The following is a 22,117-nucleotide window of genomic DNA, read 5'->3' as shown; positions in this document are numbered from 1 at the left end:
TCAGGATAGTCAAAGCCAAACCAAACTGTGAAGAACTTCAAAAAGATCTCAGCAAACTGAGTGATTGGGCAGCAAAATGGCAAATGAAATTTTATGTGGATAAGTGTAAGGTAATGCACATTGGGAAAAATAACCCCAGTTATACATACAATATGATGGGGGCAAATTTAGCTACAACAGATCAGGAAAGGGATCTTGGAATTATAATGGATAGTTCTCTGAAAATATCCACGCAGTGTGCAGCGGCAGTCGGTAAAGCAAATAGTATGTTAGGAATAATTAAAAAAGGGATAGAAAATAAGACGAAGAATATCTTACTTCCCCAATATAAAACTATGGTACGACCACATCTTGAGTACTGCATGCAGATGTGGTCTCCTCACCTCAAAAAAGATATATTGGCATTAGAAAAGGTTCAGAAAAGGGCAACTAAAATGATTAAGGTTTTGGAACGAGTCCCATATGAGGAGAGGCTAGAGAGACTGGGACTTTTCAGTCTAGAAAAGAGGAGAATGAGGGGCGATATGATAGAGGTATATAAAATCATGAATGGTGTAGAGAAAGTGAATACAGAAGAGTTATTTACTTGTTCCCATAATATAAGAACTAGAGGACACCAAATGAAATTAGTGGGTAGCAGGTTCAAAACTAATAAAAGAAAGTTTTTCTTCACACAGTGCACAGTCAACCTGTGGAACTCCTTACCAGAAGACGCTGTGAAGGCCAGGACTCTAAGGCTGCGTCTACACGTGCACGCTACTTCGAAGTAGCGGCAGTAACTTCAAAATAGCGCCCGTCACGTCTACACGTGTTGGGCGCTATTTCGAAGTTGAAATCGACGTTAGGCGGCGAGACGTCGAAGTCGCTAACCCCATGAGCGGATGGGAATAGCGCCCTACTTCGACGTTCAACATCGAAGTAGGGACGTGTAGACGATCCGCGTCCCGCAACATCGAAATAGCGGGGTCCTCCATGGCGGCCATCAGCTGGGGGGTTGAGAGATACTCTCTCTCCAGCCCTTGCGGGGCTCTGTGGTCACCGTGGGCAGCAGCCCTTAGCCCAGGGCTTCTGGCTGCTGCTGCTGCAGCTGGGGGTCCGTGCTGCATATACAGGGTCTGCAACTAGTTGTTGGCTCTGTGTATCTTGCACTGTTTAATGAAAGTGTGTCTGGGAGGGGCCCTTTAAGGGAGCGACTTGCTGTTGAGTCCGCCCCGTGACCCTGTCTGCAGCTGTGCCTGGCTCCCTTATTTCGATGTGTGCTACTTTGGCGTGTAGACGTTCCCTCGCTGTGCCTATTTCGATGTTGGGCTGAGCAACGTCGAAGTTGAACATCGACGTTGCCAGCCCTGGAGGACGTGTAGACGTTATTCATCGAAATAGCCTATTTCGATGTCGCAACATCGAAATAAGCTATTTCGAAGTTGGGTGCACGTGTAGACGTAGCCTAACAGAGTTTAAAAAAGAGCTCAATAAATATTTGGAGGTTAGGTCCATAAATGGCTGTTAGGAGGGGGTAAGGTATGGTGACTAGCCTTTTGTCGAAGGTGGGAGATGGATGGCAGGAGACAAATCGCTTGATCATTGTCTTCGGTTCACCTCCTCTGGGGCACCTGGCATTGGCTACTGTTGGCAGACAGGATACTGGGCTAGATGGACCTTTGGTCTGACCCAGTATGGCCATTCTTATGTACATCCCATTCCCTTGCCCCACCCCAGAGCCTGCACCCAGTACCCAAACTTCCTGGTAGAGTTACTATACGGTAGAGTCTTGACATTCGCGAGTGCCACATTCGCAAACGCAATTATTTGCGAGTGGCCTCGCTTCCTCGGGGGCTCCAGGACCAGGAGCGCCAGCAGCTGCCACAGCTTCCCCAGGGCTCCAAGCAGAAAGCGCAAGAAACTGGCGTAACTTCCCCAGGGCTCCAGGACCAGGAATACCAGTGGCTGCCACTTCCTGGGGCTCCAAGTTGCCCACACCCCCATTTGCAAAGGTTCTGAACACAGAACCCTTGGGAATGTTGAGACCCTTCTGTATATATAATATATACAAAAAAAGAGGACACCCCTGAGAGGGAGGGTATCTGTATCAGTATCTACCACCTTGCTTTGTATTAACGTGCTGGAAGACATGTAGTGCATTGTGAGTTGGTAAATACTGATACAGATACCCTCCCTCTCAGGGATGCCCTCTTTTTGGACAGGTGAAATACGGCCCAGAATCCAGCCCTCTCACCCAGACTAGTACCCAGTGCTCAGACCCCATCCCAGAGCCTGCACCCCTCCCCCAACAATCTCCATCCCAGAGCCTGCACCCCCCTCTTCTCTCCGCACCCTCATCCCCTGCCCCATCCGAGCCTGCACCCACGCTCCCTCCCAGAGACCGGCTCCCTCACCCAGGCTCCCTCCCAGAGCCTTAGGCAGGTGGGGGAGGTGCAGGCTCCAGGCGCTCAGGGCACCGACGTTTCCGCAGCCTGTGAGGAGAGGGGAGTAGCTCGGGAGCGAGCGCAGGAGTGGGGGCGGGGAAGTCAGTCGGTGGCGGGAGGAGCGGGACCTGAGGGAGATGAGGAAGGGACGTGCACGGTCAGCAGGCGCCAGTCCCAGGCCGCCCACCAGGCCGGCGGCGGCGGCCCCGCCCCGCGGGGGGAGGGCCTCGCGGCGTGGCGGGAGCTGGCCCCGGCCTTCATAAGGCGGCGCGGCGGCCGGGCGCTGTGGCCGCCATGGAGTGGGTTGTGCTGCTCCTTGCACCCCTGGCGGTCGGCGCGCTGCTCTACTTGGTGGGCCGCTGGCTGTTCAGCCTGGACGGTGACCTCACCCTGCTGTGGGCGGAGTGGCGGGGCAAGCGGCCAGGTAGGCGCGCGGGGAGCCGAGAGCCGGCTGGGCCGAATCCGATTTAGCCCTGTTCGGGCTGCTTGGAAGTCCCGTGTGGACGCAGTTTTCAGCCCGCATGGGACTGGCTGCAGCTGAACTGAAGGGCGGCCGCTGGGCTCTCTCTCTCTCTCTCTCGGCGGTGTGATGCGGTTTAGCTAATCCGCTTTGGCTCGCGCCTGGCGCGTGAATGCGGATTGCGGAGGCTGCGCGCCCCCGTGTAGACACGCCGTGCGGTAGATTCCAGGCAGCGTGGCGTAGTGGGGGTGAAGGGGGAGTGGAGCTGGAACCGGGTACCAGCCAGAGGTTGGGGCAGGGGCCCTAACTGTAGGGGGTGAGGCAAAACAATGGAAAGACTGTGGGCTAGTCAAAGGGAAATACATGGGATGGCGAGGGAGGATCTGGGGTAGGAGTGGGGTATTTAAGAGTCTCTGCTACAGCCGTGTTTTTACTGTGTTTTGAAAGAAAGTGTGAGCGGGGTAGCCGTGTTAGTCTGTATGTGCAAAAAGTAGGAAAAGCCAAGATGTGGGTGTACCATAGTTTTTATGTAGGGGCTGTGAGATGATATTTGTTTTGTTTTCTATCCCCTTTTTTAATAATTCCTAACATTCTCTTTGCTTTTTTTGACTGCTGCTGCACACTGCATGTATGTTTTCAGAGGACTATCCACGATAACCCGAAGATCTCTCTCCTGCTTAGTTGTAGCTAAATTAGCCCCCATCATATTGTATGCATACTTGGGGTAATTTCTTCCAATGTGCATTACAGTAATGGCTGTTCTTATGTTCCTGTGGCAATTTATTGACTAACAGATTTATTGTAGCATAAGCTTTCATGGGCAAAGATCCACTTCCTCACATGAGGGAGGATGCCACCTGCATCCTAGGAGTTAGGTGGTGTGGTGGCTAGCCGGGAGCCTATCAGCCCTGCTCTGTGGCACTGATGATCAGATTATCAATGGCTGGGTCGTGCTGCCATGAGCCTTTTTTGACAGGGTGTTCCAGCAGAAAACTGGACTCCTGGTCACGGTTACTGAGCCAGCTGCTGCTGCTAAGTCTTTTTGAGACTCTTCTTTAGTGGGTGAGAGGTCAGCAACATGATCCAGTATTAGTTTTGGGATCAGTTAACACTTGCCCATGTGATGAAGTGGGTCTTTGCCCACAAAAGCTTATGCTCCAGTAAATGTGTTAGTCGATAAAGTGCCAGGGACTTCCCATTGTTGCTTTTGAAAGGAAGTGTAGGCTGGCAACCTCCCGCTTCTGATCAGATAGTACAGCTGTTGTTGCCCTGCCCAGCTGTGCTAAAACTGGGGAAGAGGTCATTCTGTAATGGTTGTTAATGCCAAATACTAGATGCTTCAAAATGAGTTGGAAATTAAAATATTTAAACCATGCTTTTTTGAAAGACCAGCTACTTCAAAACACTTTGACATTAGGGCAGAAAAGCTTTTTTGAAATGTAATTAGGTGTCCCTCTCCCTAAACTCCTCAGCCATCAGTGAAGGACACTCAAAGATCTAGTGGCAGTAGTTACAGAAATTTCTGTAAGACGTTTCAGTCTAGTTTCGGAGGGGTAGTTGTGTTAGTCTGGATCTGTAACAGCAACAAAGGGTCCTGTGGCACCTTGTAGACTAACAGAAAAGCTTTGAGCATGAGCTTTCGTGAGCACAGACTCACTTCATCAGATGCTGATCTTGTTTGTAGTTTGTTTTAAATACATGTCTGCCAATACGGTGCTAATAACGTCTAGATTTTATTGTAGTATATCGTCTGATTTGCTGACCTTGACTGTTCTAGCATAACATGCTTGCTCGGTGTTCTGCAAAATCGGTAAGGACTGGCTGAAGACTCTACTGCATAGAAAGAACATAATGGAGGGTAAAAATAAAATGAGGGAAGGCGGGTGAGATTGCACAAGGATTACAACACTTTACAAAAAATTTTTACTGTTCCCACTGTCTCCGCCTGCTCCTGAATATGCAGTTTGCTTAGGTCTTCTGTAAATTTTCACTTCCTTGAATGTCAGGCTTGCTTAGCCTTGTCAAATATCTTTTCAAAACTGGCTGTTTTTAATTTATCAATTAAACTCAGTCTAGGCACCAAGTTTTCACTCATAAAAATTAATTAAAAAGCCGAAATGGAAATTAATCACACAACACATTATGTTTTCAAGACCTCTATATAAAGTTCTCCGCAGAGTTTCCCTTTCTTTCCTTGCCGCAGCACATGCTGACATAAGAAGAGTTTCTTGATCTGTACCTTTGGTTTGAAATTCTTTAACATGGATACACGTGGCAGTGTATAGTGCAAAACGGTTAAATACTGAATAATAGTTACAACTATCTGATGGATCTTTCTAATCTAATTTTCCTCAGGTTGTCTTTTATAGCTGTTCAGCAGTCTTTCTCCCACTTCTCTCTCTCTCTCACCTCCCTCCCTGAGTCCTCTTTTTAGTTTCCATTTTTAGTAGCCACATGTCTTTTTTTCCCAGAAAATGTGTGGGGGAGTTACGATAACTTCACTTTTTTTTTTTAAGCACATACTGCCTATGTGTTCTCAGTTCTGGTGGAAATACTCTGTGCAGAAATGGATGCCTTGTGACTTGCTTATTACAGTAAACACTTTCATATCTGGCATTCTGTCATCCAGAACTCTCAAATAACTAGCATTTTAACCATAAATAAATTTTAGGTACATTTTCCTAAGTACAGTATAGTGAAAGTAAATATAAATACAGCACATACAATACATCTAGTGTACAGTACTACTGTTGGTAAATAAAGTGCTCTGCAGACACTTGTTTTGTTAATATGTAATGTTGTTTTTCTTAAGTGTTCTGCATTGCTAGGTATACCTCTCCATTATTCAGAATATCTGAATATCCAGCAACTACCCTGTCCTGGGGCTGCTGGATATGAAAGAGTTACAGTAGTCCCTCTAGTTATGCAAGGGTTGCATTCCTAAGCACCTTCACAAACTCAGATTCTGCCTAAGTCGGGGTGGGGGTGGGGGTGGCTTTTTTTGCTGGTGGAACATGTGTTCTGCAGCTGGGGAAGCAGCAGAAGCACCTGGAGCTCCTTTTGAAAGGTAAGTTCTGGGGTTGGAGGTGGGGTAGTTGGGGAGGGTTAAGCCTAGTGGTGGGTTGTGGCCATGGGAGGTGGGGGGACATGGGAGTTAAGCCTGGGGTGGGTTAGGGCTGCAGGAGGAGCAGGGGGGTGGAGTTGAGCTGGGGCTGCTCACACATGGGGCCGGGGGGTAGCAGCTGAAGCCACACACAAGGGGTGGAGAGCTGGGCCACAGGGGGTTTGAACGGGGGCGGAGGGGTGTTGAATCAGTGCCCCATGGGGTTGGGCCAGGGCGAAGCAGGATTTTGAGTTGTGCTTAACTCACGATCATTCATTTCCAGGGTTTACTGAACTGTATTGGTAAAGATCACAAGGTATTAGTCATTTTATCAATGTAAAGGAGGCATGGTCCCAGACTTTCAATGCTGACAACCTACAGCTTGAACCTGCAAGCTGCTCCATGTGGCCATACCTTAGGCCTATGGGGCTCCATATGGGGAGAGGGCTCATCTGCTCCAGGTAGATAGTGGTTTGCAGGACCGGGGTGGAAGGAAGAGTAAGGGTACAAGATACATTCAGGTCAAAATGATAGATCAGCCACAGAAATACAGGCAGCTTTGTAAAATCTGCTCATGACTTCAGTTCCAGTGAGCCTGCTGTTTAAAATCCTGAAAGCTAATTAAAACACTTTACCTAGAACTCATTGCAGAAGAGTAGCATCTGTAATAAAAAGAGAGGTGCCCTTAGGGTCAAGACCTGAGGCTGGAAAGTAAGATCAGGGCATTTATTCATGGTTCTGCCATGGACTTAGCAAGTATTGTGGGTGTTCTAGTAAAAACTGGTTTTGAACTGTGAGCATTTGGAAAACCTGGTTTTGCCCAGGTGCAATATCTGATGTGTAAATATATCCTCAGAGTCAGCAGATTGAGATTGCCAAAGGTATCTGCCCCTCCATTTGAGATTTTTTTTTTTTAAATGAGTCTCCAAACAAAAAGGTTGAAATCCACTGGCAGATAGCAGAGCCTTTCTTATCTTAAACTGCCTACAGGTATGTGTTAAGGGTATGTTTTTATGCAGCAGTAGCTTTATTTTTTAGTGATGTTGAATCAGTCTGGATCAGGTGACTTTAGGTTGGTCTGTGGAGTTAAAAACAGTGTAGATACACAAGCTTCTGCAGGAACTCAGATGCCGTAAGGGGTGGGGGGGGGGAAGGTCTCAGAGCTTGGACTTCAGTCCAAATGTCTGTGTAACCCACACCCCTACATGTGTGGCTCACTGTCCCATATGAGAGTACCTAGACCACTTACAGCGAGAGAGAGTGAGTCTCCTCCACAGCCTTAGCTGAGAGCCAAGCTCCTTTTAGCTCAAACTGTAGAGCAGCAGTTCGCAACCTTGTCAAGATGGTGACCCGTTTGGACAAGTCAGTAAGACTTTGACCCAAGGCGATTCGAAACGGGGGAGGTTCTCCCTGGGATTTCTTCTATAAATCTTGGTTTCCCCCAGGCTTAGACCCTTGCAGCCCCAAATTGACACCCCCCCCCCACCTACATCACATGACTGCTGATGCTGCTGCCCCCTCTGCTCCTTCCCTGGGCTGCTGCTGCTGCCTCCTCTCTGCAGCTCCCTGCAGTCCTCCTGCTCCCTTCTTCTCTTGCAGTGCAGGCAGTTCCCCACCCTACCACATTGAAATGGGATTCAGTTGGATTGGTTTAAGAGCCAGATCCCTCCTGCTGGCCATTAAGCTCATTAAATTGAGTTCCATTTCAGCATGGGACAGACAGGACTAGGAGCCAGAGGAGTCAGCAGCAGCAGTAGCTGCAAATGGCTCCTTAAAGAGCCACATGTGGCTTGGAGCAGCCCACCTGGTGATCCTGAGAAAATCTAGTGGCGTCCCATGTTTGGGTCCCTACCAATAGGTTGGGAACGCCTGCTGTAGATGTTCCTGCACTAAGCTCCAGAGGGGTTAGGTTTGAGTCTGCCTGTGGGCAGTTACATCTGTACTTCAGGGCTATAACATTGAGGTTCATGATCCTGCTTCTGCTGCTGACCAGCTGTGACTGTGTTGCAGGTCTTTTTATTGCAGTTCAGACATATTCTGCATGTGCAACTTGATAGAGGAAAGATCTCCATAAGATTCCTTGGCTTGATTCCTTCACTCAACACTCATTGTACAAAAGAGGGCTCTAGCATGTCTTCTAATGTGTGTTTGGCAGCTGTTCTCTGAAGCATGTTAGAAACTGCATAGCTCCTCAAAAGCTTACAAGAGGGCCTGCTTTTTGTGGAGCGCTCTTGTGTACGGGAGAGGCTGTTCCAAAGACATTGAGCCAAATACCTGCAGGTTGTGAAATTTAAACAGTTTTGCTCACAATCAGAGATTCAAATTCTCTCTCCTGGCACAGTATCTATGACTTGTAGGAAGAACCACAGAAGGGCAGGGTACAAGAAGCAGTCTTTCTTCCCCCTCCCTAAGGGTGTGTACACACATGGTGCTGCTTAGCTTGCACACACATATATGTGCGCTCTTCAGTGGCTTGTTGCCAGTATTGGTGGAAGTCTAGGCTAAAGAGTGGAGTGTAGCACACCTTTTAAGGGACAGTTAGGAGTGGTCGTTTATACCTCTCTTGGAAGGGCCTTCACTAGTCTTGGATGAGTGGATGTGAAAGCTTTTTTTATTCCTGCTTTCATGAGTTTGATCCTTGAGTGATTGTTCACTGCTCCTGAAAAGTGTAACTGTCAGAGGAGTGAGATGTCTCCCTCAGTGAGAGATGACCATGTGAGGTCCTTCAGGTTACCTACAGTGATAATCTCTGTGTTTGACATTAATGAGTTGAGTCAGTGTAGTTAATGAAACAGCCATTTGTGCACCTCATGTTGCTCAATAGGCAGGATGACGACTTTCAGACCATTTTAAAGGTCTTTGCAGTCATTCCCAAGCATGGGGGAATTGCAGAAACCCATGCTAAAAGTCATGCATATGTGGCTCACTCTGGCCTGGCTATCATCTAAAAGTAGATTCTGCAACTTTCAGTCTCGGAAAGCTTCAGCTCAGACTGACCTCTGGGAGCTTCAGGGCAGACTTACATTGCCTCAGCTCCACTGCTTCAATATCTAAGCTAACTAAGGTATGTAACTGCAGTTACAAGAGACATCCCATGATTGCAGCATAGGCATTCCCCGTGTCTGAGCCAAGTGAAATAGAATTGGATACTTGTCTCCTGGCAACAATATACAAGCCATTCTGTCCTGTAGCATTGGTTCATTTATGCAGGAATAGAAGCGCTGGTTGAGGGTTTCCCAACATTCCCTATTAGAAGATCCTGTTTTCAAGTCTTTGAAAGTATCTGGGCTGAAATGTTCCATGCTGAATATTGGCCTCAGGCTGAAACATTCTGGAAAACTTCAGACAACCAAGCTGGGGTAGTGTTTTGCACATGCAAGTCTGGTTCCTTTGAAAAGGCTTTGAACGTCCATACTCTAGAGACTGAAAATTAGTTTGCCAAAAGGATATACCTTTATGTGGTCCCCATGGGAATGTGTTCAGACTCCTTGCTCTGTGTTCTACTGACATTGCTCCACAGCATACACCTATTGTCTTTCTTCATTCCCTCTTATTGCGCTGAGAACATTGCCCATTTAGATACTGCTCCCTCAGTATTCATGGAGTACATTGGATTGATCAGACAGTGGTGAGCTAGCCTTTCAAAGTGGGCGAATCTGCCTTCCATTGAGTTTCAAAGCTATCACAAGCAAATGACAGGCCACTTCTTTGCAGTATTTCTGAGAGCAGGCCTCTGCAGCTTATCGAGGCCAGCAACTGCAGTAAGTGAGGTTAAATCCACTAGCAAAATGTGCAGGGTCAAAAGCAGTGTGTGTGTGGTGTGTGTTTTTTAGGAATCCTACAGCAGGTTGTTGAAACTCTTGAGCTGGTCTTGCTACAGTTTCACTTTCTCCATAGCAGAAGTCAGGGCTTGTTTTCTGTGGAACACTGGAATGGTGGCACAACCCTTTTTAGAGTGCTCCAAGTGGTGCTTATGGCTCTTTAAGAAGCCGATATGCAGCTCAGGGCTCCTACTGCTCACGTCAGAGCCCACCGGTGCAGGGTGGGCAACTCCTCACAGTTGGAGGCCAGGGGGCTTGTGTTGGACACCACACTGATTTGTGGTGCTCTTCAGCAAAGGTGCCCTTCAGCAGCCAGCTGATCACCAACTGCATGTGGTGCAGCTGGGCAGCAGGATGCCTTCGTGGGTGAGCAGCAGTGGCAGGCAGCTGAAGATCTGGATGGTGTGGCCACAGGCCATGGTTGGATGCTGCTGGGGAGTGGAGCAAGGTCCCCCCTGTGGCGTGTGGCTGCAGCAAGTGAGGGGCAGTGTGATCCCCCTAATCCTGCTGTGGATGAGTCCTGGGGCTGTTGCTGGCATCACCATCCCATGGAACGTGAACCGTGTTAAACTGATGCACAGTAGTGAGTAAAATCACCAACACACTACATCACACCAGTCAGATAATCAATGCAGTGAGGGGTGAGACAATAGTGTGTGTGTGTGTGTGTGTGTGTGTGTGTGTGTGTGTGTGTGTGTGTGTGTGTGTGTGAGTGTGAAATGTTCACACAATTTTAACCAAAAATTAAAAACTTTGCTCCTCCCCTCAAAAAAACAGCAGAGACACTTTTACTTTTTTCCACGGTTAGTTTCCTCTGCACTCTATTCCCTGTCCCAGCTGTGAGGCTTTCCCCTAATCCTCTCTTACCAGCAAATTATTCATCCTTAGTGTGACTATAGTTTGCAGTGATGAATAAAGGCAACTATATTTAATGGTACAGTTATTGTGTGTTCCACAGCCCCATCAATTGCTCAGGCCTCAGTTGAAGCCTGTCCCGTGCTTTGCTTTTATGGGACTGTTACTGAAGGCGGGGGGCGAGGTGGACACAGCAGGGAAGCAACTCTTAAAGAGACATTTCAGAGCGCCCGATTGTCCAAGTGGTTCCTCAAAGCTTCCACAATGTTAATGGCACCCCTGGGGGCTCCTCTTAGAGCCCTGGTGGTTGGCTGCTCAAACTGTGTGTCCAAGCATGGTGCCTCAGTGCTCCACCCTGGACCAACATTTTGCCATTATTTTTACACAGGTTATATTAACAACATCATGAGGCCATAACCAGGGGGATATGATCTGCCAGAAGGCATAGCCTGCCATTGAGACACCTTCATCTCCCTTTCAGTCTGTCATAGCTGCATTTCACCACCCTGTGTCATTATCTCAACCTGTTTAAACTAATCCTTACTGCTGTCCATGTGCCCCATTTAAGGTTGCATGAGCCAGAGCTGCATGGGGTAAAACATGTCTACCTGTCCCACTGTAATTCTGTAGTCTGGGAAGAAAATCCCATCTGCAGCTTTTTGTACAGGCCAATGTTCCTGAAGATAAAGATCTGTGAAATGCCCACAGTGATCCACAAGCACCTGAAACACGAGTGAGAAGTACCCCTTCCAGTTCATGTACTCTGTGGCAAGGTGGGCTGGTACTACAATTGGGATATGCGTGCTATCTGTGGCCCCAACACAATTAGGAAAGCCCTTATCTGCACAGCTGGCTGCTATGTCATCCACCTTTTCTAGATTCAGTCATCTGCAATGAAATGTGGTTAATTGCCCTGCACACTTGCAGAGGTGCACCCTCAGTGGTAGACCGCCCCACTCCAACATGATCCTCAACAGAACAGTAGCATTTGGGAACGGCCAGCTTCCACGATGCAATCACCACACGCTTCTCTGCTGACAGGGCAGCCCTCACCTGGGAATCCTTGCATTGCAGTTTGGCAGCCAGCACAGTACATAACTCCAGGAAGACTGCTTTGCACATCTTAAAATTATGTATTTATTGGTCTTCATCCCACAGCTGCATGGCAATGTGATCCCACCACTCAGTACTGGTTTCCCTAGCCCAAAAGCAATGGTCTACACTGCACAAGTGCTCTGTGAGTGCCAGATTGCTGCTGTCCATGTCACTCTGTCATTCCCCTGAGATTCTTCATTCTCTGTCAGTAGGTTTAACAGTAACTCTGCTGCAATGCATGATGTCCTCATGACACAACACAGCATAGCAGAGAAGTGTGGGGTCCATGATTTCTCACAGCAGGTGCTGGAGAGCGCAGCAAAGACTGTCAGTTTCACAAATGACATGAAAGGGAGCCAGAAGCCCTTATGGGTGGGGGGGAGGCAGCGGGGGGCGGAAATCAAGTGGTGCCTCGGGACATTTTTCACATTGCCGACCTACGCTGTGCTCCAGGGCTTTTTTTGTGGTGGAACTCTCCAGAATGGCATTCTGCCAGCTTTTTTCCTGGTGCCAGTGCTGACATTTTTAAAGTGCTCTGAGCCACACATGTGGCTCTTTAAGGAGCTGATATGTGGCTGGGGGCTGCTGCTGCCACCGGCTCCGCTTGCTTCCAGTTCACAGCACCCTGGCTTGCTGAAGCAAGGACTCAATTGGTGTAATGGCTGGACATTAAACCAATTAAGTTGAGTCCTGGCTTCAGCATGGCAAGTCTGTATGAGCTGCTCCTGTCAGTTTACGTGGGGGAGCTGGCACAGCCACTATAAAAAGCAGGTGGCTGCTGAAGAACCACACGGAGCTCCTTCCTGCAAAGGTGCATCAGTGTTGCAGGGAGGGTGGTTTAGTGTTGTGGGAAGGATGGGGTTGGAGGGGGCTGGGGATGCCTGTCCGGGGCAGGGGAGGAGGATGGGGTTAGAACAGGGTGACTGTCTTGTGGGGGGAAGAGGTTAGATGGGGGCTGGGGGTGTCAGGCAGTGGGCAGGCCTTGCGTTAGCACTGGTAGTATTGTCTGAGTTTCTTTGCCAGGCAAGAGAACACCTGGTGAGCACTGCCATCTAACTTGGCTTTTGGTAATTATGACATTCAAGGTTCAAACCAAGTGTTTAACTCAGTGAGTTGTGTGGCATTCTTAGTAACCAACTGAACTTGTTTATTCAGCTGAGTGTTGTCTAGAAGGGTGGACGATCCTGCATTTTTTTTGACGTCCACGTAAGTCCTGTTGAAACAAACTCAGAATTCTACTTCAGATGAGCTGCATGGTAGTGTACAGCCCCAGGAATTCAACAAGTAATTACTGACTTTGAAGGGGAAATGCTATTTTTTGTTCCCCGGTTTCAGTTATGTTTGCAATATTCTACCTCTAGCAAAGTTTGCAGCTAGGCTGGTGTTTGGAGATCTTTTAAATGTAGCTGATCAGTTTATCACTTTTACCAAACACTCACCTCCCCATGGCCCACTGACAAGAGAAATTTTATGTGTATTGCATATAATAGGCCCAGCATTTGGCTCTAGATGGTGGAGAACAGATTTGAAAGATTTCGTCATGCATGTTATAGTGCCATTTATGAAAGCGGATACTTTGTCAAAGTTTGCCGTGTGTTTTGGAATGGTTTTAATTATCACTTGAATAACTGTAGCATAGTTAACAGCATCCAAGTAAATGCAGTTGGCAAGTACTGTTGTTGGCTGTGCATCTTCAGCTGTGACAGAAATAAACAGAACTTGTAGTACTCTGATGCTTACTCATCAGAAATAATTGTAAAAGACTCATGAGGTTAGAGACTTCATCTCCCTAAAATGTGTTTGGAAGATAGTTCTGCAATAGCAGTTGAGAAGAAACTGGCATTTTGTACATTCTGGTGAATAAATTCATGCAACTTTGAGTAATCAATTTTTAAAATTTTTTTTTCCAAGTTGTATATTAATACTTGCAAATGCATCCACAAGTTCCGTTCCACCAAAATGACAGGTCTCAGAGTTGTTTCAGAGAGGTAGCCATGTGAGTCTGTATCATCATCATCATCATCATCATCTTTCTGTTTTTGTTTCTGGAATTTTGATATCAGGTAATTAGCAGTAGGTCAGTGATGGCTGGTCACTTCTATGCCAAGGAGTATAGTGTCGGGAGAAAGATCTTTCAGGATAGCTTCAGAGAATTGCCACAAAGCACACTCAGTGTAGGCACAGCATTAGTTGTAGTAAGCTTCTATATCAAAGGCACCCAAGCTCAAGATCTCCAACCATTTATTTTGTTTGTCTCAGTTTGTTGACTCTTCTCCCCTCTCCTTGTACTGATGATCAAATTGAAGCCTACAGCTAGCATTTGATCTTGCCTCTAAAATCTCTTTTTATTCAAGTGAACCCTTAACTATATGGCATTCTGTTTTATTAATTTCTGGTGACTGAAGGCACACAATATGATTGCAAGTAGCTTGACTAAATCCTGGGTTAACTTTTTATCCCCAGTTCTAGGGCAACACCTATCGGTTGGGTTCTCACTTCAAGAAAATAGTTTGTTTAGATGGATTTGCTATTTGTGGGATGACGTTTGTCAGATGTGTTCGATAAATTGTGACATGCCATGTTTTTTACTTCAGCAAACATTTCTCAAGTTATATTTGAAAAAACTGGGCAAGAGGTCAGAGAATACAAGTGATGGAAAATCACAAGATAAGCTTGTCAACTCAAAGATGGTTAAAATTGTTTGTATAGATTTCCACCCTGACCCCAGGGCAAAGTGTGTTGAACTTTTACCCATAATAGGCCTGTGTGTGCAATACAGCAAAAATATAATGTTCTTTGTGAGAAGAACTTTTAAATGGTTATTTAAAGACACACCTTTAAAAATTAAACCATAATTATGAGTAGGCCCATTACGTTGTAGATATAGTTAATTTTTACAGGTGTCTTTAAACGAGCATTTAAAAATTTATTCTCACCAACAGCACATAGAGTAAAAGCTGGGTTACCTGGAAATTGGATAACTGGCATCAGTGTTTTTTTCTAGAGGAAAAAGGTGGCAGAACTCAAGCCCCAAACCACCACCACCCCACCGAGTCCCAACTCTCCCCCCCGCCCTGCAAGTGACTTAATGGCCCCAGGCGGGGCCCAAACCACTCCCCAATGGGGCCCAGGCTGTCTCTGGTGACTTAATCATCCCCTGAGAGTCCCAAACTACCCCACATGAGGCCCGAGTTGTCGTCCGTCAGCTTAACTGCCCCCCCCCCAAAACAAATCCAGCATAAGTTTACAGTGTACAATACTACTGTGGGTAAATAAAGTACTCTGCGTACATTATTGTTAATATCTAATCTCATTTTTATTTTAGTATTATGCATTGCTAGGTATACTTCTCTATTATTCAGAATATTTGAATATCCAGCAACCTCTCAGTCCTGGGGCTGCCTGATATGAAAGAGTTTACTGTAGTCCCTAATTTACTTCATCAGAGCAGCTTTTGCAAATGAACACCATTCCATATTCCTGCCCCCGCCCCCGCCCCCAAAAAGAAAGAAAAGTGCCAGTGAGTTCAGTGGAGCTTACAACAAAATTAAGTGCACATTCATCTGCAGCTTTTTGGTAATGCAGAGTCTGATCTGCATCCTTGCTGAAAAATGTGTATGATTAACTGAATAATAGAGTGAGTTTTTTGTTTCAGGATCCCATTAATCATAAGAGACTTAGACTGTCTATCTGCAATAAAATTTCAGAGTCCCCTATTGCAGGGTTTCCCAAACTTTATATGCTCGGGACCCGGCTTTTTCAGTACTTTTTTTTTTTTGTATTCCAAAAACCTAAATGCATATAAAAGAAAAGAATGAAAAATGAAGAACATTTCACTGTTTATTATGTATTCACAATAATAATAGTACATAGCAATAATTTGTGTATTTTTCTAAGGACCACCATGGAGAGTGCTTTTTTTTATTTTTTTAAAGGACCCCAGCAAATAAAGTAACAAGACATGATAGATGAAAAAATTTATCAGTTCGTTTATGTCCTTCATTGACAAGGTTGAGTCCTTGCTGCCAAGCTATGCTCCACCTGGTAGCAAAGATATTGGTGGAAGGTTGCTAGACACTATACTTGAACTTGAAGGAACTTGAACAGTGCACAAGATATACTGTGGGGAAGTATGTCAGTTTAAGCATCAATAAGTGGAGCACCGTACACAATAATCCAGTAAAATGTCTGTGTGACAACAGAAGATGGGGTTGCATATCTTTTAGAAACATCAGACGTATTGGGAAGTGCCTGTACTATAGAATATTTAAAAGAAGTGAAAGTGAATGCTGTAATAATTGGTGAACGCAAATTGAACTGTCGCATGTGCTGTTTTGTCATAGACAATGTTGCAAATGTGGCAAAGATGAGAAAATGCTTAAAAGAAGAAACAAAAGTAAGCAGCTTAATAACAAAGGGTTTCAGTGCCCATTTAATGCCTCTTATAGCCAGACAGAAGTATGTCTCTTCTCCAGGAATAAAAGAAAATGTTGCTGAGGTAACAAAATATTTCCATTAACAACCATTTTGTTTAAGCTTCACTGAAGAGGCCAGGAGGCTTCAAACTAATTCTCCCTCAAAATGTTCAGTGGAATTCTGTTTTGAACAATTTAGTAGGAACTGGCCTAGTCTCATAAAAGTTCGAAGCAGACCGTGATTCAGTAGATGGAAGTACCACCTCCACATATCTAACACTGGATTAAAGAGGAATTTAGAGAATATGCTTAGTATATTGAAACCTATTATCCATAGCCTTACACTTCAGAAAAATTGCTGCTGCATTGCTGATGCTGTTGAAATTGGAAAGCCCTTCAGGAGGCATTGGCAAAAGAAATACCTCACTGGAAAGATAAACTGGAGGCATTAAAGAAGCAAATGGCTCAGATGCTAACTCCACCTCATTGGCTTGTGAGTGTTCCTAACCCCAGATATAAAGGCAGTTGCCTGACTTCTGAAGATGATGATGTTGCCACAGCCCCACGCACAGGGTATATGTGTGAGTGCGCCCCCTGCCTGCACTTGCCATGGGGTGCTCAACTGCTTTCTCCAGGCCCACTGAGCCCTGCTGGATGGCTGGAGGATTCCCAGCCTCCTGCAGAGAAGTGGGGCTCAGCAGGCCAGGAGGCTGAGGCGGAGCTCTGCATGGTGAATGCTGGGGACAGGGAGGGAGGCCATGGGGACATGATTGGCTGCTTCTGCCTGGCCCCTGCGCCAGGTAACCCTCCCCTCTCCTGGGCTGAGTGGAGGGCTGTAGGTTCCCCGGGTGGAGTTTGGGGTGAGGGAGGGGATTTGGAGCTGAGCAGGGGTGGGGTGTTTTGGTTAAGGGGGGGGGACTGTTCAGGTGGGAGGATGCTGGAGGGGGTGTGGGGGGGGTCAGTATGAGCAGGGGTGGGTGATGATGGGGTCCTTGCGGGGGGCAGTTCTTTGGGCCTAGTCAGGAGGGACTGTTTTGGGGGTGAAGGGGCAGCTGGACAGTGGAGGTGCAGGGAGAATGCAAGGGCCAGCTGTGGGTGTGGGTGCTCCATATTTACTAGAAAAAGCACCCCCTCCCAGAAGTTACTGCATGCAGGCCTGACTCGCAATTAGAGGTGTTAACAATTAACTATAAGCCTCTTTCTAAACTGTTACAATTAACTGGCAGAGGACTGGACCCACCCACTGCCCACCCATCCTTGGCCGTGGTGGACAGTGGGAGGCCCCCACCTGTGGTGCACCAGGGATCAGGGATGCTCCGGCCCAGCTGCAGCGTCTGTGCCAACAGCATGCCTGGGACTGCTGTGAATGGGGACTGCTCCGCATCACTCCCAGATCAGGCCACTGTAGATGAGAGTTGATGCTGAGCCGGGGAGGTGGGTGGCCTCAGACCCTTCCTCTTGCCAACCTGTTTAATGGTTAACTGGTTAAATGTAGCATTTTAACCAGTTAACTCATATTAAACAGGGTTTTACAACCTACTCATAATTTCAGGGTTAGAGGGAAGCCATTTAAACGGTATATGTTGACTGATGGAGGTTTTGAACAATGTCACTCCCTTGAATTGTTGGAAATCATTTACCATGGACCTTGAAATGGAGTCCCTTCACTTGCCAAGCCAACTTTTCACCGCAGTAGCTTCCTCTGCAGGCACAGAGAATATTTTTATCACTTGGTGGTATTCAAAGAGTAGGAAACCTTTGATTTTTATTTGTCTACGAATCAAGGTGACCTTGGGAGTGTGGACGGTGAGCGCTAGTTGTGGAAGTTTAGGGACTCCGGGCATTCTATAGTGAAGACTTGTCTGTTAGAGTTAATAAAATTTAAAAAAGAAAAGAAGGTTAAGATCACTCGGCAGCTCAGAAGACTTGCAATTGCTAATGTGAAACATTTACTGAACATCATTTTATGATGCTAAATCTTCAAATGCTGTTGTGATTTTTGGTTCTTACCAGTCCTCATGTAAAAACAAGCAGTCCTGTAGCATCTTAAAGACTAACACATTTATTTTTAGGCAGTGAGCTTTTGTGGATAAGACCCACTTCAAATTTTCCGAAGTGGGTCTTACACATGAAAGTTTATTACCTAAAAAATAAATGTTAGTTTTTAAGTTGCTACAGGACAGCTTGTTTGTTGTGAAGCTACAGACTGACACAGCTTCACCTATGAGACCATTCCTAATATACTGCTATGGCATCTTCAGCTTGACACAGATGAGTATTATGTACTACTTCCAAAATTAATTTGATTTTTCTTATCTAAAACAATTCACAAGCTATATCCTCTTAATTATAAAATGCTGTATTGAGCTGTAATGTAATATGTTTTAGTGATCAGATTTGAACCATTATTTAAGAAATATATGAGCTAGTACCCATGGGAAACTTGAAAAGTTGCAATAGAGGACTCTAAAGTTTAAATCAGTGACTATTTTTGTGGTGGTTTTTAAATTGTGGTTAAATCAATGATTTAAATCGCTTTAATTTAAATCGTTCCTCCCTGAATTTTCAAACACTTCTGAATAGCAAACAGAATGCTGAAAATAGTGAGTGATGAGATGAAAGTTGCTGTTTGCACCTTTGATAACAATTATTTGCACTGGAATTATTAATTTTATTAAGGATAAAAAGTAGGATTTCAGTGCACATAAGAGAGAGGTTGCTAAATATAAGCAATGTTAGTAAGATGAAATATCTCAGCCTCAAAGTTGTTCCAGTAAGCTTCTTTCACAGTCTGGAAGACATTTCAGCCTGGTCCCAATCTTTCCCTCAGTTCAGTCATTGATATTTTCAACAATCATCTTGGGTGGGGTTGTCAGGGAGAACTGACTATGTATTTTATCGCACTCCCACCCTTAAATAACTTTTTTGCCTAAGCTGGGAGCCCTTTTGTTTGGGTTGACCCTCTCCCAGCTTCTCACAGGGTTTAAGATGGATTTTCATGTTAGGTGACATGTGAGGCCCTTGCCTCCTTACTTCATGGGCCACAGGAAGGTTAAGCTCCATTGTCTCTTTGATAATGGGCCATTATAACCCTGAGGTATAATCAATAGGAAAGACCCAAATAGTAAATATACTGTTACAGATATATTTTACTTGATCTGCAAAAACGCTGCATGCATACAAATGGGAAAATCCTATTGAATAATTTACCATGTTTCCTGTGGTAATTCACATGAAGTATTTTGCATTAAGCATATTCTAGTTGTGGTTCATATTCATAAATGTATTTTCATAAAGCACCTGGCTTGGGCCATCACGGATATGACAACTTCATTTCATCAGGTTGATGTTGTGACCAGGGCATAAGGAAAACCTGAAGGTGATTTGCCAGGTATTCACTACCAGTATAGAAAATTGTGACAGGGAGGGTATTGTAGCTAAATATTAGAATAAATGAACACTTTTTGTGGGGAGGGAATAGTGTACCTTGTTCTTTGGAGTTTGCCCTAGTTGAGCATTCTCAGTATGGTCCTTCTTGCAACCATCATCACAACCATAATATAGGTTAAAACTCCCAAATCCGGCATTCTTGTCTGGCAACATCCATTGTCTGGCAGGACTGTGGATCTTGCAGGACCAGAGTCCCAGGGCTGGGAGGAGGAGGGATCAGACAGACCAGCATCAGGAGCCCAGCTGACCTGGGTGCAAGGGGGGAGGCAGCAGGAGCCAGAGAGCCTGGGCCAGGAGCAGCTGGGCTAGTAAGCTGGCAACTCATCACCAAGACCAGGCAGGAAGCTGTGACCATGGGAAGCTGCAGCCATGGCTACACAGGAAGCTGCTGTTGAGGAGTGGTGGCTGGGACAGGAGCCAGAGTCTGGGGAGACTGTGTAGAAGAAAGGGGGGTCAGGAAGCCATGGGCAGGGAGCTCAGGGACTGAGGCCAGCAGTGGGGCAAAACTAACCACCCTGGTCCAAGACTGCTTGGGTCTCAAGGGTGCTGGACCAGGAATTTGAACCTGTACAGGGAAATATATTAACCCTCAGCTGAATGGTGGCAGTGAATTGCTCCTAAATAAATGGGGATGGGAAATCTAATCAGGAGGAGAGAAGAGAATAGTTTTCAACGAAAAAAGGGAAAAGGGGACAAACACATGTCTGGGAGGACAAATTCTGTATTCGCTGTGGTTCAGCACTATTGTTTAATTATGTAGATTACTTTCGGGAGTGGGAGAAAGAAGGGGTGGAACGTGCACCACTGTTCTCATTTTTTTTCCATCCATGTGCAGAATGAACTTTGTTAGGTGCGTGGACTCGTGTGGCTGTGTACCACCAGTAGAAACACATGCTGCCCTCTGTGAGCATGCAGCTAATCAGCGGGTGGCATTTAGATCTCTACTCGGAGGCCAATCAGGTGCTCACCAAATGAACCAAATGTCCCTTCAGGCTAACAACATCTGTTTTTGGGTTGTGTTGGGATAAACTAAGGGGGAAGCTATGTATTAAAATATCATGATTGTGTAACTTAAAGACTGCTCTGTAATGCTGCAGAAGGGTGACATTTATGGTTGTATGCATCTTTGGCATTTCTTCACCTTCTTAGTGTTTATCCTGGTAACCTTAACATCTGACTATACATTGAAAAGTGAGTTGATTGTAGTGCCATTCTGAGGTTCCATGGTCATGGATTTTCCTTCAAATTTGTGGTTTGTATAGAAGAAACATTCCCACTGCTAGTTCTGCAAACTCAACCTCAGCTCAGTCTGGTTGGGTTCTTTTCATTTTCTACGTTATCCCAGGAGATGAAAGGTTTTAGATGTTACATGCAGATGCTGGTAAGCCCTGAGCAAACAGGTTACCTCTAGTGGTCTTCCACAGATCTGATGTATCACTTCTCAGCTATGTCTACACATGCGCTCTTCTTTGATGGGGACATGGTAATCAGGGGGATGGGAGACTACTAATGAAGTGCTGCGATGCATGTGCAGCACTTCATTAGGCTAATTCTCCCCCGCGGCAACACGGCATGCTGGCACTTAGAAGTTGCCGCGGGGGAGAATTAGCCTAATGAAGTGCTGCACATGCATCACAGCACTTTTTTAGTAATCTCCCATCACCCTGATTACCATGCCCCTGTAGAAGAAGAGGGCAAGTGTAGACATAGCCCTCATGAGACTAACTCTTGCCATCCCTGCAATACAGCAGAGACAAAGGAGATATGTTTTTAGCACTAAAGTCAGCAGCTGTAACTGAATAAACACAAGGATCAGTTCTGCTCAGTTAAGGGTCAATTTTAATATATCATCACTTTCTGGAATCAAAGTGCTCCTAAGCTCAGTGATGAGCACCCTAGGCTAGTGAATGGGGCACATGAGTGGCCTTCCTTCATCTCAGTGGCCCACAAGACTGTTTGTAGCCAAGAAGGTCTCCCAGGATAGTGTAGTTTTGCTAACTGTGTTTGCATCGCTAGAATTTGTGGGGTGTGCTGATGGGCTGTGAGAGCAGGGCCCTCCCTGTACAGCCAGTGTTGTGTGCAGTCAGCAGGCGCCTCACTTCATGTGCGTGTCACTGTAGTAATATGAGTGGTGGGTGGGGAAAAACCTTAGTGAACAGAAACCAGTAGAATCTGGAGACTGAAGCTGTGTCTACACAGGCGGCATGTTAATGAGGCACTTTGGAAGATGGTAATGAGTTGCTGACATGAATATGCAGCACCTCATTAGCATAATGGCAACCACGTGATTTGAAGGTGCCATTTTTGGAGTGCGCACCACCCCTTGTAGACGGGGGCCTTTTGAAAGGATCCTCTGATGTCAAAAGCCCCTTCTTCCTATTTGGTTTTAGGAAGAAGGAGCTTTCAAAGTCAGGGGGTCCTTTTGAAAGGCCCCTGTCTACACAGGAGGCATCAGTTCTGAAAGCAGCACTTTCAAATCACACCACTGCCATTAT

The 22,117-nt window shown here is 46.1% G+C and overlaps 1 protein-coding gene across 1 annotated transcript in view; it reads left to right on the top strand.

The window, feature by feature from the left end:
• Positions 1 to 2,604: 2,604 nt before the first annotated feature.
• The window catches only part of DHRS7 (dehydrogenase/reductase 7), a 35,147-nt gene continuing 15,634 nt past the window's right edge, over positions 2,605 to 22,117 (top strand). Inside the window, exon 1 of the mRNA XM_074996299.1 lies at positions 2,605 to 2,847. Coding sequence (XP_074852400.1) covers positions 2,718 to 2,847 — 130 coding nt within the window. The 5' untranslated portion in view covers positions 2,605 to 2,717. The remainder of the gene's footprint in view (positions 2,848 to 22,117) is intronic.

The sequence above is a fragment of the Carettochelys insculpta genome, chromosome 6 (genome assembly GCF_033958435.1).
Source record: "Carettochelys insculpta isolate YL-2023 chromosome 6, ASM3395843v1, whole genome shotgun sequence".
Taxonomy (NCBI): Eukaryota; Metazoa; Chordata; order Testudines; family Carettochelyidae; genus Carettochelys; species Carettochelys insculpta.
Note: the sequence above shows the minus strand (reverse complement) of the source record. Positions and strands in the feature narration are given on the sequence as shown.